The 18,487-nt window shown below is 36.9% G+C and overlaps 3 protein-coding genes across 5 annotated transcripts in view; 2 read left to right on the plus strand and 1 right to left on the minus strand.

Annotated features, from left to right (window-relative positions):
• On the plus strand, positions 1-1,488 carry Ada1-2 (transcriptional Adaptor 1-2). 2 transcript variants are annotated; one of them, XM_086831242.1, is made up of 3 exons: positions 1-1,070; positions 1,134-1,299; positions 1,376-1,488. In XM_086831242.1, the coding sequence occupies exons 1-2, from the start codon at positions 274-276 to the stop codon at positions 1,258-1,260; spliced, it is 924 nt and encodes a 307-aa protein (XP_086687368.1). In that variant the 5' UTR covers positions 1-273; the 3' UTR covers positions 1,261-1,299; positions 1,376-1,488. The 2 variants fall into 2 exon arrangements, with proteins under 2 accessions (XP_086687368.1, XP_020807995.2); XM_020952336.2 differs by lacking the exon at positions 1,376-1,488 and having other exon boundaries at positions 1,134-1,355.
• LOC110183979 (uncharacterized) lies at positions 1,295-3,070 on the minus strand. Its single transcript, XM_086831241.1, has 2 exons — positions 2,467-3,070; positions 1,295-2,409 (listed from the first exon to the last, which is right to left on the minus strand). Exons 1-2 carry the CDS (start codon positions 2,541-2,543, stop codon positions 1,377-1,379), a joined length of 1,110 nt encoding a protein of 369 aa, XP_086687367.1. The 5' UTR covers positions 2,544-3,070; the 3' UTR covers positions 1,295-1,376.
• Positions 3,039-18,487, plus strand: part of Ccdc85 (coiled-coil domain-containing protein 85) — a 26,473-nt gene continuing 11,024 nt past the window's right edge. The window contains exon 1 of one of the 2 annotated variants that reach the window (XM_086831239.1): positions 3,039-3,942. The gene's annotated coding sequence lies outside the window, so the exon portion shown is untranslated. The remainder of the gene's footprint in view (positions 3,943-18,487) is intronic. The other variant, XM_086831240.1, reaches the window with a different exon arrangement.

The raw sequence follows: 18,487 nt of genomic DNA on the forward strand, positions 1-18,487 counted from the left end.
CCCCTATCGATATAAAGCTAGTGTTTGTGAATGAGATCGGAAAGAGAAAATGCTAATTTCTAAAAATCTGTGGGTTAGATTTAATATAGATTTAATTCGAAATTATAGAATATTTTTCGATTATTTTTTAATATTTAAATTTAAAAATACTCGACCGCTCTTGTTTTTTTATGACCTCTGTAAACGGTCACACTAAGCAGCTGATCCTAAAAATTGTTTTCATTTTTTATCCAAACTTTCCACTTTGTTAATTTGTCGTTTTATTACAAGCAAATGTTGACCGACAGAGTGCTGTCCACCAAGGAGGCCCTGGTGGTGGCTCTAGGTGACAACTGGGAGCGATACCGGGCCAACATGAAGAACTGGTTTCGCAGCCGCTGGAGCAAGGAGGAGTTCGATGCCGAGTCTAGGAAAATACTTTCCCCGGATAAATTGCATCTGCACAATCAGTTTCTGCTGGCGCTGCTCAACAAGATCGATGCCTTCGCCCCCGTGGAAAATCCGCCGTCAACGCTGCAAACTAGCAGCAGCAGCGGGAATCGCAGCAAGCGACGCAAGAGGAGCTCGCGCACCTTCACTGAACGCCTCAACTTTGAGCTATGCGAGATGCTGGACTTTGTGACCGAGGACAACATGCAGGTGATCCGACCGCCACCGACAATCAGTGGAGGAGACCAGGCCGGGCAGCAGCAGCTGCCATCGCAGAGGTACTGTGCCCAGGAACTCTTTCTCCCTGACGCCGGCTTCATTATGGGTCGCTTCCTGATTGGCGCCTGGGAAATCGGTCTCGTCTCCGTCGACGATAGCGTGGCAGAGTACGTGGCTATGGCCGTGCAGGTGCTGCTCAAGGATCTGCTGGCAGCCATCATTAAGAAGCGCAAGCATTACAAGACCAGCGGTGAGGGCAACTATTACTATGATGTGGGTGCTGCCCTGCGAGATCCGTCGCTGCGCAACACAGTCACCCGACAGAAGGTGGATGACACACCGCTAGAGCTGGACAAGGAATTGAATAACTTTATGCGGCGACAGAATGACGATATGGTCTTTCTCTCCGCCTGCGAGGAAGTGTAAGTGGTGTTATTCCTTCTTATTTTCTAATTTATTAAATCTTATATTCATTTGTTTAACAGCCTTCCCAGCGAACCCACAGTGATCACCCTTAAGGACTGCCAGCTAGCCTTTCAGGATCGCAACTTGATTGGCTCCCATGCGGTCTACTCCATCAATATGGAACGTCTCAATATGATGATGCATTAGGTTAGTTCTAATTACTTTATAAGGAAGCAGCTAGTTTGGGTTCGTAATTCCATTAAGATTCATTAAAATAAAGAATTCAAAAATATATACATTAACTTAAAACTGAAAATTATAGCTTAACAAAGTTCTCGTGGCGGCGGCTTGAAGGGCAAATGGCCTGGCAAGAACTGTTCAGATTTAAAGGCTTCAATTTCATCGGCAGTCAGTTCTTCCATTTTGCTGTAAGCCAAGGATGGAGCTGCACTGGCCACCTGTTGCTGCTGTTGCTGTTGCATTTGTTGCTGCTGCATCATTAGCTGCTGCTGTTGCTGTTGTTGCTGCATTTGCAATTGTTGCTGCTGCAGCTGTTGCTGTTGATTTGGAAATCCAGCCGCCTGGCTAAATAATCCAGCGGGAGGCTGCTGTTGCTGTGGCTGCTGCTGCTGTGCCGCCTGTCCAAATAATCCTCCTGGATTGGGATTAGCCGCTTGACCAAAGATTCCTCCGGTTGCCGGAAAGCCACCAAAGGGATTGGGATTCACCGGCTGTGCCTGAACCTGAGCCGCGGCCTGTGCAAAGATGTTGCCTCCTTGGAATGCTTGAGGCGCAGTCTGTGGGGGCTGTTGTTGCTGTGGCTGTCCAAAAACATTTGGTGCTGGTGCGGCGGCAGCTGGATTGCCAAAAATGCTGGTGCCCGGGTTGCCAGTCGTCATTGAGCCGCCGAAAATGCTACCAGCGTTGTTTACTTGGGCATTGGCAGCTCCGAAAATGTTTCCCGTGGTCAACGTGGGCTTGCCAAATAAGGATGCAGATGCATTTGGAGCTGGAGCGGCTGCACCGAATATATTATTGGACTGTTGCGGAGCAGACGTGACACTGGCCCCCTCCGGTGACTCGTATATCTTGATCATTGTGTCCAGAATTTGGGGCGACATCTGTAGCATGGTCTTCATCTTGTTGGTGGCCTCCTGGACCTCCCGATTGAACTGCTGGTGAAACTGCTCGAAGTTGTTCTGGCGCTTGGCCTCATAGCACATAAAGCGAACCTCTTCGAATGACTGATCTTCAATGAAGTTGGGGAAGTTGGCCTTGTCCTTGAACGGGCCGTAAGCGGAAAAGGGCCACATTTTGCCATTGATGGCGGACTCCATGTCCGCCTTGAGATATACCCTAAAACAAATATCGTTAATTGTGTTTTAGTTTTGTTTACTTTTCGTTTTCACTCACTTCACATCAAAGTGCTCGTTGTTGCACTTGGTGCCATATCGACAGGAGCCCTGTTGGAAGAACCTGCATAGCACCATCTTAGACTTCGGTTTATTAAGTTGTTATTATATAAAATTTATATATTATACTTAAATTTAAACAATAATAGTAAAAATAAGAGAAGCGGCCGGCAAAAACCTGAGCAAAAACTTGATTTTGTTATCGATTTTTGGAGATCAGCTGATTTCAAAGTTGCTGACTTGGTGTCGACATATGAAAACGATATCTAAGATGAAATAAGCTAAGTTGGCAACACTGACCTGTGACACTGTAATGAATGTAGGAATTACTTCGCTGTTTTAACACAGCAATTTATATATAATATATTGTGTTAATTATTAATGATCGTAATGCAATAAATTTTGTTAATTTATTCTTTTTCTGTCTAGATGAGATATCTGTTACTGAATTTTACTCCCTTCATTTTAATGTAAACGTGTAAAATTTCACTTTAGACGTGTACGATGTAAAATGTTAAGCAACAATTCAGAGTGACCAAAACAAAATGTATAAAAACATCATAAAAAATATCTATGACATTTTGATATCTTTTCAACTACATCCTCACCAATTTCAGTTGAAAATCTTCGGTTGGCTTCGGGTTTCTTCGTTGTCTTCGCAAAAACAAACTTAAGATTCCTCAGGAATTTCGTCGGCTTTTGAGTGCATAATTGATAACCGTATTAAACATAATTTTATTACCAAATATGCCTTCTTGAAGTTGGCTTAACTGGCAACGCGCTTAACATTTGCTCATGTTTTTCGTTCGTCAATAACAACTCAATACAACAAACTGATCGCCGGTTAAAAACATCAGGATGTGATGACAAAAATACTTGTAACAAGAATAACAGTGAGGAAATTTGGAATTTTGTGCACCCTTTGAGCCCCTGGCGTCTGCGCACGTTAATTAATTCCTTGTTTTGTTTGCCGTTTATTTTCGCAAAAATTGTGTTCTGTGTGCACCAAAGTGAGTGCGTTTTTACCAAATGTAACTGACACCGGCTAAATCCGCCTTTTCCGAGGCTTTTGCGGTGCCAAAATATTCGCAAAACCAGCAACGGGCTCTCCAAAAAGGGCAGGAAAACTCGGGCCAATAAAAGATACATACAAGAAAAATAAGCGACTTCGCGAAAGCCGTGCGTGAGTGTTGTTGCGTTGCGTTTGTGTGTGTGTGATCGCGCGCGGGAACGGGGAGTTGTTGTAAAACAAACAAACAAACAAATAAAACTAGTGTGAAGAATAATTTGCGCTGTTTAAACAATTAGCCGCAAGACAAGCTCGCGAGTGTGTGCGTGTGTGTGTGTATCCCTGGAATGCGCTGTGCAAATATTTGTGATTTGTTTTGAAAGAGGAGAAGGATCGAGCGAGAAGGAGGTTCGGATTGGAATAAAAAACACACATATACATACATACATCTGCTGGCATATGTAAATGGTGAGTTTTACAGTTATATTTGCCATTGCAACTATTATAAATTGTTTTTTATAATTTAAGGCTGCGAATTTAGCTTTATTTTAAGCAGTAAAGATCCTTGCCAGATACATATATGTATTTCATGTCCTTTAATGACTTAATACCCCAATCAAACAATTTAAAATTGGCAAAATTTATTCTTAAACAGGATAGCTATAAATTTTTGAACCGTGTAGGGAAGCCCACGTATCTCGAGTTAAGATCCCTGGGTCCGGGCCACTCAAAATTAACTCATTGCTGCCCCCTTTTTTCCTTAGCTCTCAGCAGCCGCTGCCCTTCGATCCGTAAATTGCTCTATTCTCTTTGGTACGCCCACTTTGTCAGCGCTACGCCCACCCGGCCTTATATTTATTCCCCTTTTGTCTCTGCTTTTCCCATTTTCCAGGCCATTTCGGGTTTCCCTCGCTGAAGAAACACCATGGCCATAAAGATACAAGTAAAAATCAATTTCCAAAACAAGGAGAAAGAGACACAGGCAGGCAGAGAGAGCGAGAGATAGAGAGAGAAAAGGAATATCGAACGACAATAACATCAATTTTGAGGCATTTATATGCGCCAATAAATTTAACCAGAGAGAGCAAGAGAGAGGCAGGGAGGCTGAGGAGAGAGGGAGAGCGATAGGATAGAGGAAAAGCAACAAATAACAGGCAGAAAGATACACGACAACGCGCAACAATAAGACACAAGATCAAACAAAACCAGCAGCCTCTGCCGCCCCATCGATGCTGCGACTGTAACAACGGCAGCAACAGGTATAAGCAGCGACGTTGACGCCAATGCAGGCGCAGGCGCAGCATTTCAAAATGTATTTGTGTGTGTGCGAGTGAAAGAGGCAGCGGACAGAGGCAGAGGCAGCAACAACAACCTGTTACATCGACTGCTGCCTGAAATATGTAAAGTCAATTTCGTGTATCGGAAAACTGTAACTAATGCCAAAGCGTCAGCAGCAGCAACATTAACCCATTAACGCGATGAATGGAAAACCGCTGCAATATGGGCCAAAGGGTTAACACGCTAAATTCGGTAAAGGGAAATCGCTTAAATGTATAGAAAATCTATAAGTAAAAAGGAAAACTATAACTAGAAATTCTTAGAGGGGTTTTACAGGGTTATTTAAGCTGTATGGTTTACAAGATTTCTTCTATCTTTCTTTAAAAGTTTCACCTGTTTTTATTTCATCTTCAAAACAATTTCCTATGATCTTAGTAAAGCATAAAACCCTTTAGTTTTTACAAAATTATAGGAAAACTGTTCAAAATTAGTATTTTCACTTAATGAAATTATAAAATACGAAGTTATTGTACAAATTCAAAGCTTTCTTTATCCATAAATTGCAACTGAATCTGGTCCAGGAAAGTCCTATATTAATTTAATTCAAAATTATGATAAAACATAGCTTTTGAAACCTTATTTTCCCAGTTAAATAATTCCACTGTCTCATTTAAATTATATCTAATAATGTAACGATATAATGTTTCAGCAACAACTACAACATTTATCTAGAGCTTCTTGGCCCGGCATCTTAATGGGTTAAGATCTCTTTTTTGCCCCGCGGCCAACGCGGGCCAAGTTCGTTGCACGCGGCGGAAAATAAAAGACGAGAGTCAAAAGTAAGAAATTTTTGTCAATGAAAGAAAACTTTCTTTTGGGCTTATCCACGCCAACATCATTGCCGCCGGCCCCCCTTTCTCCTGCTCCACTCTTTCGGTGCCTTTCTTCCTCGCTGAGGTGATTTGGTTTTCTGTGTCGCCTTGCTTTTTTATATACATTTTTTGTTGTTGTTTAATTGGGCGGTTTTTAGATTTACGCGCCTGCTGCCTTCTGCAGTATCAGGTATATTTTCGGTTTCTTGGTTTTTTTTTTTATTTTTTTGCTCGAGGGGTTTGGGTCTCTTGGTATCTCCGCGGGCTCTTCATGGTCCATTAAGACAATTTAGGTTGGCTTCTCTTTTTGTTTTTTTTTTTTTATTTGTAGCCAGAGAGGGAATGGGAAATGGGAAATGGGAGGGACTGTTGCGTGGGAAGCCTTGTCTTTTTGTCATCCCGGAGACTGCTGCCCAGTTTGATTGCCTTCAAGCCTCCAAGTCATCCGGCCATCCAGCCATCGAGCGATCGAGTGTCCAAGTTGGCGCAACAAGTGTCCCAGTTTATGGCCCGGCTAGAAGCCAAGCTACTCGCACTAGAACTAGTTTAAGTTTCCTGTCCCGGCAGCCATAGCTGGAATCTCCTCCATCTCCTCCGCATAGTCACATAGTTGCGCACAGTTGTGGTGCGAAGAATAGGAGTGCAAATTGATAAATACAGATTTAACATTTATAAACAACTTTTATCTTATTATTGTTAAAATTAATAACTCTTTTTTAGGAAGAACATTTAATCAGAACACATATTAGATCTTTGTTCATAAACAGTTTGCATTTTCTAAATTTATATTAGGCGATATTTTTATATGACAATTTTTACATCATATCAAAGGTTATAAATATCACACCTAAGTCAAAAATTTGTTCATTTTAATTCGGAAAGCTCTTCTATGTTAGTTTTTATTAGGTTAATAAATCTGCATACTCTATTTGCACTTAAAAATTTTTTTTAATTTTGCCCATTTTTGAACATTTTAATTTTAAAATTTCGAAAAAATTGTTCAAAATTTTTGTTCTTTAATATATGGCTAGATCGATTCGGCTGTTAATGCTGATCAGGAATACATATGATTTATAGGGTCAGAAATGACTGATTAACATTGTTACAAGCTTCTGACTAAAATTATAAGAGAATAAAAATAATAAGAAATAAAAACAAAATTGATTCTATTGAGTGACCTGTTAGGAACTATTCTTTTCACCTTAACTGTTGTAGTGAACACGGTTTTCCTTTAGGCTCAGTTATGTTGACTGCTGCTGCTGCCGTTGCCGCACCTTCCACGCCCCGGTGACCCCCCTTGGAGCGTACCTACTCCCCTGTTATTAACCGTTCGGCCACATTTTCTCACACAGAGAGCGCAAAAATGCTTGGCAGGCCACTGCGGCAATTGGCGCGCCTCTGGAAATGACAAACGGCCATGAGCATGTGGCTCAAAGCCCATGGAGATGCCAAGGAAGCCGAAGGGGGCGTCACAAGAGTGCAGCTCTACACTAAATTACTGAAATCTAAAAATATTCTAAGCATTCCACCGGGAAAATTGATTTCAAGTAACTGTATCAGAATGCTAACAAAAAAAAAAAATCAAGACTAAAAAACAAAACAAGTCTCTCAACTGAGGATGCTATAAATTCTTGAAATGATCGAAACGGGACCGGTTAAAAATTATGATAACTGATCTAGAACTAGCCTCTTATCATGTTCGATGCAGGTAAATCAGATCGAATGATTAAATAAAAAATAATGGATATATTCTACAGAGATTATACATAAAATATATGTATTTATGACTGATCAGTAGTGCTGAATTCTTACTTAAGAATTTAAGACACATTTCCGATAGAATTCCATTCAAAATGATTTTCTTTTACCAAGATAATGATCTAATTGTTACCCAGGTATCCTAGCATCTTTCCTTGATCCATTTACGTCAAGTTAATTGTAATCTTTTTTGCTTTAAACCATTGAAATGGAGACTTTATTGCTCACCCAACCAGCTCTCTAATAACCAAATGATCCACATTCGACATACATGTCGATGGAATGTAAATGAGATCCACTGATTGGAACTGTCATTAGATCATCAATGCTCAAATTGGATCTGGCATTCGTTCAGTTTTTTTTATATTTTTCGAGGAGTGCTCCAATTCAAGTTCATTAGCCACAGGCCTTACCTCCTCCTTAACTTTCCATTCGCTCTGCTTCTGGCCGAAACGTTCTCCTGTTGGCCAAAAACAGCGTCACGTAACTGTAACTGATTTGACCTCCCATCACTTAGCTACCAACAAAAATAAAAGAAAACCTCCTCCAAAAGCATCGTTTCTTTCTTTTTTTTTTGTTTTTGTTTTTATTCTGCCATTGTGAATGGTTATGGTTATGGTGTGCCGGGTGGTCTGAGGAGGGGAGCTGCGCGGCGGTGTGACCTCGACAACAAATTTCTATTGCATGCAATTTGGTGAATATCGCATGCACAAATGAACATTAACACTTGGCGGACGCTGAAGAGATGAACAATAAAAAAAAACATACCTAAAAACTTGTTTGAACAACAAAAATCAATGACAGAAAAATATTGTTAAATAAGTGTTTATAAACAAGTAACCGAATGGTGAATATACTATGAAATCTTAAGGATAATATATTTTAATACAACTTATTATCTGATATCACTAAAATAAATGTACAAATCTTGTTCAAATAATCATTTAACAACTTACAAATTCAATTTAAAACACTATAATTTTTATTTGTGAATAAAAATGTAAAATAACGTTTTATCAAAAGATTTAACTAATGCCTCAGTAAAGTTTATCCTATTCCCCATATTATTGGGGTACTATCAATTTAACAAAACTATAAACTATACTTTTTAATTGTGAATGAAAATTTAATGAACATTTTATCAAAAGATTTAACGAATGCCTCAGTATAACCCATATTATTAGGGTATTAAAAACATCAACAAACGGCAGCCAGGGTTGGGAGAGCCTCTGAGCAATGAGGGAAAAAGTGCGCCTAGAAATTAGAAAGTACGCGAGCGGTCTTGAGGAGAGGCTGAAATCCAAAGTTGAGGCCGAAACAGAGTTGAGGCCAAAGCTAAAGCTAAAGCCAACTCTGGAGCTGAAGCTAAAGACGGTGGGGTATGTGAGTATAACTCGATTTGTGACTGTCATAAATGGCGGAAATTGTGGGGCTCGAGACAAAGCGGGCTTGGGGACCCAGGCTTTCTGGCTAGCTTTCTGCTTTCTACCACTACTGCCGGTCTTTCAGCTGCGGCGGCATTTTCCAGCTCCAGCTCCAGCTCCGTCTCCGTTTTTCTTTCTTGCTTGACTATAATTTGTGCCATCAGCATTTTGTTGTCGTTATCGTTAGCAAAAGCGAGAGAGACCAGAAGAAAGACTGAAAAGACTCGGAGAAGAAGACTTTTCGAAGAGAAGACTGGCTTTGGCAATGAAGCGTGAGTTTTGACATTTCTCCTGCCTTTCGGAGCCACTCTCTTTTGGCATGCTCTCCATAATTAACCGAGCGGAGAACGCAACAAAATAACGCTGCCATAATTTGGTTCGATTTTTATTAATTCCCCCCTGTTTTTTATGACTTATTCAACCCGCACTGAAAGTGCCAACATTGATCAGGCCAAGAACCGGCTCTACAGTTTGCCTCGATCTGCGTTTATTATTACACTTAATGTGACTTGATTTATAAACAAGAGCGGCGGCAACAGCATCCATCCACAGTAAGGCCAAAACCCCCCACACCCTCTGGACTCACCTTCAGCCTCTTGTCCAGATGTTGTTGCGAAGACAGCATCCGACATGCCTCAGTGACCAAAAGATATATACACTTTAAGAAATATCATATATGGCACTTAGTTCTCGGTCTCTGTAAAATAATTATATCTGAGAAAAGTTCTAAAAACATTGTAAACTCTTTTTAACAAACAACCTAGTTGTTTTGCAGATTTTTATATGTTTTAAATGTATTACAATTTAATATATATTCATTTATGGATACATTTTGTATTAATTTTTCCCTAGTATCTTCTAGCTCAAAGAAGCTGGGGTCGGAAAATTTTTTTTTTTGAAATTTGAAAGCTGGAATCGTTTGCCCATCGTTTGCCCATGTTTGCCCACCTTTTACTTTTTTTTGCCCACGTCCAGTTTTGAAAATATTCGACTTTGAAAATTTTCATCATTTTTCGAAAAACCAAAAGTTGACTTTTTTCAAAATTTTTTTTTGGAAATCGCAATAACATCGTTTGCCCACGTTTGCCCACCCTTTAGAATTTTGAAAAAACTTCAAGTTTAGAAAATTTTCAAAATTGTACTGGGAAATTTTGAATTTTAAAATTTTGAAAACTGGAATCGTTTGCCCATTCGTTGCCCATGTTTGCCCACCCTTTACTTTTTTTTGACCACGTCCAGTTTTGAAAATATTAAACTTTAAAAATTTTTCAAAATTATAACGTTTGCCCACCCTCTAAAACTAAATATTTTTAACAAAAAACGTTTGCCCACCTCTTTAAACTAAATAAAATCGTTTGCCCACCCCCTAAAATTAAATATTTTTAACAAAAAACGATTGCCCACCTCTTAAAACTGAATAAAATCGTTTGCCCAAAAACGATTGCCCACCTCTTAAAACTAAATAAAATCGTTTGCCCACCCTTTAAAATTAAAAAATATCGTTTGCCCACCCCTTAAAACTAAGTTTTTTTAAGAAAAAACGTTTGCCCATGTCTTAAAACTAAATAAAATTGTTTGCCCACCCTCTAAAATTAAATATTTTTAACAAAAATCGTTTGCCCATGTCTTAAAACTAAATAAAATCGTTTGCCCACCCCCTAAAATTAAATATTTTTAACAAAAAACGTTTGCCCACCTCTTTAAACTAAATAAAATCGTTTGCCCACCCCCTAAAATTAAATATTTTTAACAAAAATCGTTTGCCCATGTCTTAAAACTAAATAAAATCGTTTGCCCACCCTCTAAAATTAAATATTTTTAACAAAAATCGTTTGCCCATGTCTTAAAACTAAATAAAATCGTTTGCCCACCCTCTAAAATTAAATATTTTTAACAAAAATCGTTTGCCCACCCTTTAAAATTAAAAAATTTCGTTTGCCCACCCCTTAAAATTAAATATTTTTAACAAAAAACGATTGCCCACCTCTTAAAACTAAATAAAATCGTTTGCCCACCCTCTGAAATTAAATATTCTTAACAAAAATCGTTTGCCCATGTCTTAAAACTAAATAAAATTGTTTGCCCACCCTCTAAAATTAAATATTTTTAACAAAAATCGTTTGCCCATGTCTTAAAAATAAATAAAATCGTTTGCCCACCCCTTAATTTTAAGTATTTGTATTAAAAAACGTTTGCCCATGTCTTAAAATTAAATATTATCGTTTGCCCACCCCTTAATTTTAAGTATTTATATTAAAAAACGTTTGCCCATGTCTTAAAATTAAATATTATCTTTTGCCCACCCCTTAATTTTAGGTATTTATATTAAAAAACGTTTGCCCAAATCTGAATATTAAATAAAATCACTTAATGTGTTATGTTTACAATTGTTAAATCCGTAATATCGGTTGCAGAAAGTACTTGTTACGCAAAAAAAAACAAATATTACAAAATTATTATAAAATCTGGTTTGGAAATGGTTCAAATTGCTACGTTATAAAAATTCTACTAAAAATTTTACAATTCAATTTTTCCGTTTTTTAATTTTGCATAAAACATACCAGCTATGGCTGAAAAATATCTAACGACAGGTGCCAGGACAAAAAAACACTACTGCCGCAAACATTTTGCAGACAGAGTGGCGGCCATACGATATAAGTCGTTGTTGCAGAATTGTGATCCCGAAACTTTATGATTTCTACCGCCTATCTGACGCCAAAATTTCAGTGGAATTGTTCTTACAAAGTTTCACGCATCAATGATCGCAACCGAGAGTCGTCTGGGAAGACTTCTTGTGGCGCCTTTACGTCTATTATTTAGAAGTATTTACATATATAGATCCCTGTATTCTAATATGCAGATATTCCCATCTATATACATGGCGCCAGCAAGTCCTTGCCTCAGGTAGTCCCACAATTTGGTCTGGCGTACGCAGGCAGAGGCGCCACAAGAAGTCTTCCCAGACGACTCTCGGTTGCGATCATTGATGCGTGAAACTTTGTAAGAACAATTCCACTGAAATTTTGGCGTCAGATAGGCGGTAGAAATCATAAAGTTTCGGGATCACAATTCTGCAACAACGACTTATATCGTATGGCCGCCACTCTGTCTGCAAAATGTTTGCGGCAGTAGTGTTTTTTTGTCCTGGCACCTGTCGTTAGATATTTTTCAGCCATAGCTGGTATGTTTTATGCAAAATTAAAAAACGGAAAAATTGAATTGTAAAATTTTTAGTAGAATTTTTATAACGTAGCAATTTGAACCATTTCCAAACCAGATTTTATAATAATTTTGTAATATTTGTTTTTTTTTGCGTAACAAGTACTTTCTGCAACCGATATTACGGATTTAACAATTGTAAACATAACACATTAAGTGATTTTATTTAATATTCAGATTTGGGCAAACGTTTTTTAATATAAATACCTAAAATTAAGGGGTGGGCAAAAGATAATATTTAATTTTAAGACATGGGCAAACGTTTTTTAATATAAATACTTAAAATTAAGGGGTGGGCAAACGATAATATTTAATTTTAAGACATGGGCAAACGTTTTTTAATACAAATACTTAAAATTAAGGGGTGGGCAAACGATTTTATTTATTTTTAAAAGGTGGGCAAACGATTTTTGTTAAAAATATTTAATTTTAGAGGGTGGGCAAACAATTTTATTTAGTTTTAAGACATGGGCAAACGATTTTTGTTAAGAATATTTAATTTCAGAGGGTGGGCAAACGATTTTATTTAGTTTTAAGAGGTGGGCAATCGTTTTTTGTTAAAAATATTTAATTTTAAGGGGTGGGCAAACGAAATTTTGTAATTTTAAAGGGTGGGCAAACGATTTTTGTTAAAAATATTTAATTTTAGAGGGTGGGCAAACGATTTTATTTAGTTTTAAGACATGGGCAAACGATTTTTGTTAAAAATATTTAATTTTAGAGGGTGGGCAAACGATTTTATTTAGTTTTAAGACATGGGCAAACGATTTTTGTTAAAAATATTTAATTTTAGGGGGTGGGCAAACGATTTTATTTAGTTTAAAGAGGTGGGCAAACGTTTTTTGTTAAAAATATTTAATTTTAGGGGGTGGGCAAACGATTTTATTTAGTTTTAAGACATGGGCAAACGATTTTTGTTAAAAATATTTAATTTTAGAGGGTGGGCAAACAATTTTATTTAGTTTTAAGACATGGGCAAACGTTTTTTCTTAAAAAAACTTAGTTTTAAGGGGTGGGCAAACGATATTTTTTAATTTTAAAGGGTGGGCAAACGATTTTATTTAGTTTTAAGAGGTGGGCAATCGTTTTTTGTTAAAAATATTTAATTTTAGAGGGTGGGCAAACGATTTTATTTAGTTTTAAGAGGTGGGCAATCGTTTTTTGTTAAAAATATTTAATTTTAAGGGGTGGGCAAACGAAATTTTTTAATTTTAAAGGGTGGGCAAACGATTTTATTCAGTTTTAAGAGGTGGGCAAACGTTTTTTGTTAAAAATATTTAATTTTAGGGGGTGGGCAAACGATTTTATTTAGTTTTAAGACATGGGCAAACGATTTTTGTTAAAAATATTTAATTTTAGAGGGTGGGCAAACAATTTTATTTAGTTTTAAGACATGGGCAAACGTTTTTTCTTAAAAAAACTTAGTTTTAAGGGGTGGGCAAACGATATTTTTTAATTTTAAAGGGTGGGCAAACGATTTTATTTAGTTTTAAGAGGTGGGCAATCGTTTTTTGTTAAAAATATTTAATTTTAAGGGGTGGGCAAACGAAATTTTTTAATTTTAAAGGGTGGGCAAACGATTTTATTCAGTTTTAAGAGGTGGGCAAACGTTTTTTGTTAAAAATATTTAATTTTAGGGGGTGGGCAAACGATTTTATTTAGTTTTAAGACATGGGCAAACGATTTTTGTTAAAAATATTTAATTTTAGAGGGTGGGCAAACAATTTTATTTAGTTTTAAGACATGGGCAAACGTTTTTTCTTAAAAAAACTTAGTTTTAAGGGGTGGACAAACGATATTTTTTAATTTTAAAGGGTGGGCAAACGATTTTATTTAGTTTTAAGAGGTGGGCAATCGTTTTTTGTTAAAAATATTTAATTTTAGGGGGTGGGCAAACGATTTTATTTAGTTTAAAGAGGTGGGCAAACGTTTTTTGTTAAAAATATTTAGTTTTGAGGGTGGGCAAACGTTATAATTTTGAAAAATTTTTAAAGTTGAATATTTTCAAAACTGGACGTGGTCAAAAAAAAGTAAAGGGTGGGCAAACATGGGCAACGAATGGGCAAACGATTCCAGTTTTCAAAATTTTAAAATTCAAAATTTCCCAGTACAATTTTGAAAATTTTCTAAACTTGAAGTTTTTTCAAAATTCTAAAGGGTGGGCAAACGTGGGCAAACGATGTTATTGCGATTTCCAAAAAAAAATTTTGAAAAAAGTCAACTTTTGGTTTTTCGAAAAATGATGAAAATTTTCAAAGTCGAATATTTTCAAAACTGGACGTGGGCAAAAAAAAGTAAAAGGTGGGCAAACATGGGCAAACGATGGGCAAACGATTCCAGCTTTCAAATTTCAAAAAAAAAATTTTTCCGACCCCAGCTTCTTTGAGCTGTATCTTCTTCCAACTTATATTTTATCATATAGCAATTTAGTAGTAATTAAAACCCACCTTTATTACAGTGTATCTCCAATGTACGTATTGGGTTACAGCCACTCCCCATTCCTTTACCCTTCTTTCATCTTTTCATCACCGCTATAAGTATATATGGAACGGTCTTTTAATTAGTTCATAAATTTCATGTAAAAAAGCTGCAACGCAATTTCTTCTCAGATCTTCGATGTGTGTAACACTTCCCTTTCCTTGGCTACCTACCTTACCTCACTGGAGATGGAGAGAGCTCCTTCTGAAACCCGGGGGTCTTTTCTTCAATAAATCTTTCGATCCGGAAGTTTGCTGCGCTGGCAGACAAAAGAAGTGCCGCCCCTTTTCCACTGCTCTAAGCGGCTTTTGTGTCCAAGAAAGGAAATAGAATTCTGCCTCCGCCTTTTCCTTCTGGTTAGCTAAAGAGATTTCTCAGAGTCATTTTAATGGTTTCCGCTTTTATGGCATTGCTCAGGAATTATTATTGGTAAAAAATTAATAGAAATTTAATTGGATAGAGGGGTTTATATAAGGGGGATATTGGCTATTTGCTCTAGGCATTCAGGTATTTATTGCGCATGCGCGCCCAGGCTTTTTCCCCTGTCGCTAATTGTTATTGCCGTTGTTGTTTCAGTTCTTTATGGTTTCTTCACGCTCTAGACTTTGTTTTTAGTTTCTTTTTTTATTATTATTTTGTAACGTGTTTGTGTGGGTGGGGGGAATAGGTTAAAGCGTGCTAATGCTTACATAATGCTTTGTTTTCGGGTCTCTTTTATTGTTTTTTATTTATTTTTTTCTCTGCCCGAATCTTTCACGTATTTTGTACGTGAGGTAGGCTTCGTTGAGGAGAGACGAAGAAAGTTGAGGACATTTTAGGGCCTTCATAAATTATAATGCCGGTTTCTTCCATAATCCCCGGGGAATAGGTAAAAGATTGATAGTACCTTTCTCACACCCAGTTTGATCTAGTTATTTTCCTAGATCTTAGTTTTATGATCTTTTTTTATTGTAGAAAATAGAATGAGATTGGTTTTAGGGTTCCAGTGATAAACATAAATCAATTTTGAATTTATTTGTGTTAAATAGGGATAATTATATCTAATTATTTACCTTTTAAAATGAGTTATGGGTCTATGGGTTTTGAAAGGAAATAAAGGGAATAGATTTAGGATCTTTGTGATTGAAAAATATTTACCAGAAATGTTGTTTTTAATTTTTGGAATCAGAAAAATACTTGGAATATACAAAGCAAAAGAAACACAAAGGAAACTCTTATATGTATTTAATTATATTTATTAATATTTTTCAATTTAGGTATAAATAAATAATATCCTTATTTAAAATCACTTTTTTTGATTAAATAATCCAAGTTTGGATACCAATTATAATGGATTTCGAACTTCACAGTACCAATATTTATTTATTGTTTAAATCTCACCTTATTTTCTTTAAAACCCTTAACAAATTCGATCGGAACAATCCACCCACATTGGTTGTTAACTTGTAATCTCAAAATATCACACCATATAAGGCACGCGTGCTCTTTATTCTTCCAAAATTCCAAGATGCCCGCCCACATTTATTCAAAAGTTTTCCAAGAGTGTGAATTATGGTGGGAAGAGGGAGTTTTTCTTATAAAGTTGTACAAAAGGAAAAATCGAAAGTAGCCAGGGTTTTGAAAAGAATTTCAGCAGCCCAAAAAATTAATGAAATGCCAGGGCAAAGTCAACAAAAGACTAGAAATCATACATTAGCATACATGAATTTTTATAGCTCTTTATAGATTTTTTCTCTAAACAAGAGAGAGGCATGATGGTACACAAATTTACAACATTGGAAAAAATGTTTAGTTTCGGTTGATGAAGAATGTTTTTCGACCGCCTCCAGCCTGATGATAATTAAATATTTGTACATATGAACTTTACTGGGTTACGGGGCCAACATGAAAAATATATATACAAAGAAGAAATCGTAAAGAAAACCTAGAGAGGGAGGAGTTGGTAGATTCTTCTAAACTTCGGCTACGTTTAAGGTTTTTATGTTCTTGCTTTTGGCAAAGAATTCTGTTTACAAGCTCCACTCCACTGGTTCGATGCTGGTTTTAAGATTAATGTTTCTTTGTACGCCGACGACTCTTGAAAAATTTGCATATTTCGACAATTTGTTGCTTGTTCTTTGTTAATGTGAATGTTGTAACTGAGAAAGATATCTCTTACGTTTTGATAGAGGGCGTGGTAATGAGTTCTTCTCTGGGTTCTGCGTTAAATTCGAAAGTTAGCAGAAACGATCTTTGCTGTTTCAAGTCTCTGTTGTGTTTAATTTACATGCATAAATAATTTGCACAAAAGTGTTTGGCCATTCGCTGGGAGTTCCGTGCATGAAATGCCCAAGTTTATGGCTATCGACGGGCGGTCCATGGAGACTCGGAGCGACTCGTCTACCCTGGCTGTCGTAAAAATCAAATATGCGACGTAGACTTGACGCAAATGATACCCATAAACCATAACAACATAAAGCCAAGATATGGAACTTGTATATATGTATATTCTCCAGTCCAGCACCGATTGAGGGATTGGCAAAAGCTATAGATTTCTCGCATTGTATTTGCTCGGGGAGTGTCTTTAGCTCGGAGTTCGGCTTCGATTAGGCTTGACTTGAATAATATTATAGATAAGAGACCTATATAGATTTGGAAGTTCTCCGACCCTTTGAGGTTCATAAAAACATCTACATATTAATTCTGATCTTTAGTGGCTTGTGCAGAGCTCAGCACATAATTAAGCAGATTATAGGCTATTAGACCCCTGGAGATCGTGTTTATTGCGAAGCTTTCGATGAAGAATTGTTGTTGAGAAGAAAGTGGGAAGAATTTTGTTAAATTTTATTCTACACCCAATTTATAGATCTTTGAACTTGGAGATGTAGGTTCCTAATAGCTGTTAAATTAAATTATTTTAGTAGCTCTGCTTTAATGACTTAATTCTGTGTTTTATTGGGAATTTTAAGCATGAAAAATACATTATAATTATGTTGTTATTGGAAATACTTGGAATTTTTATTATATTATATTAAACACAAACTAATTTCCTTTATAATTCCCTTCTCAGTTATATTTCTTCACTTTAAAATCCATTTACTGAGAGTTTCCATTTCCCCCTTCCTCATTCCATTAGCCAAAATGTAAATTATAATTCCCACACTGTACTTTATCCAGCTACTGCTCCAGTTTGTGAAGCTTTTCATTAGGAAAAGCCGCGCTGCATTTGTAATCAACTTAACCCCTCCACTCACCAAACAAATTCCCACCGCAATCTTGACTTATCGCTTAACCTTCACTCACTTACAATTCTTCCTCTTGGCACGGCTTTACGAGGCTTTTGTTTCCATTTGTTGTTGGCTTTTTGCATTGTGTTTATGGTGTTTGTGTTTTTGTTTTTTGTTTTTTGTTTTTGTTGGCTTGCCTACTGTGCTACACATGGCTCTTTACGTTTATGGCCAAAACATAAAAGAAAATGTATGTGGGTGGCCTTCCAAAAGTGTGTATAAGTATGTATTGGGTTGCTTAGAAAATTATAGTCAAGAATCAATTTAGATTTTTGTCTATAATCTTGGCATGTGTGCATTTCAAGCGTATCAATTTCCCTCCAGATCCCAGGATTGGGTTCGTTTCCAAGAAACTGATTGGCTGGGAGAAGAATATCTTTGGCCAGGAGTGTCACGTGCAACATAATCGTCTTTTGATGGTTACAAATCTTCCCAAAGCCCAAGGCCCGTTGATAAATTGTGCCATGCAGCGAATGAGTTTGTGCCTTAAGTCTTTTGAATGGCAACCAAAAGTGAGTCGATGTGTGGGGATCCTTTTGTCTGCATTTCATTCATTCATTCACGAGTATTTTTCGCTCTTTCATTTCTTTTATTTTTTACTTTATTTTGTTGTTATTTTTCTTCAAGTTAAAGTCATCTGTATGACTTAACGTCGACGCCAACAGCGACGCTTGTCGTTTGTCATTCGATACGAACAGTGAAGGCGTTGTATATATAT

The sequence above is a fragment of the Drosophila serrata genome, unplaced genomic scaffold (assembly GCF_035046125.1).
Source record: "Drosophila serrata isolate PLE 108 unplaced genomic scaffold, ASM3504612v1 contig_240, whole genome shotgun sequence".
Classification (NCBI taxonomy): domain Eukaryota; kingdom Metazoa; phylum Arthropoda; class Insecta; order Diptera; family Drosophilidae; genus Drosophila; species Drosophila serrata.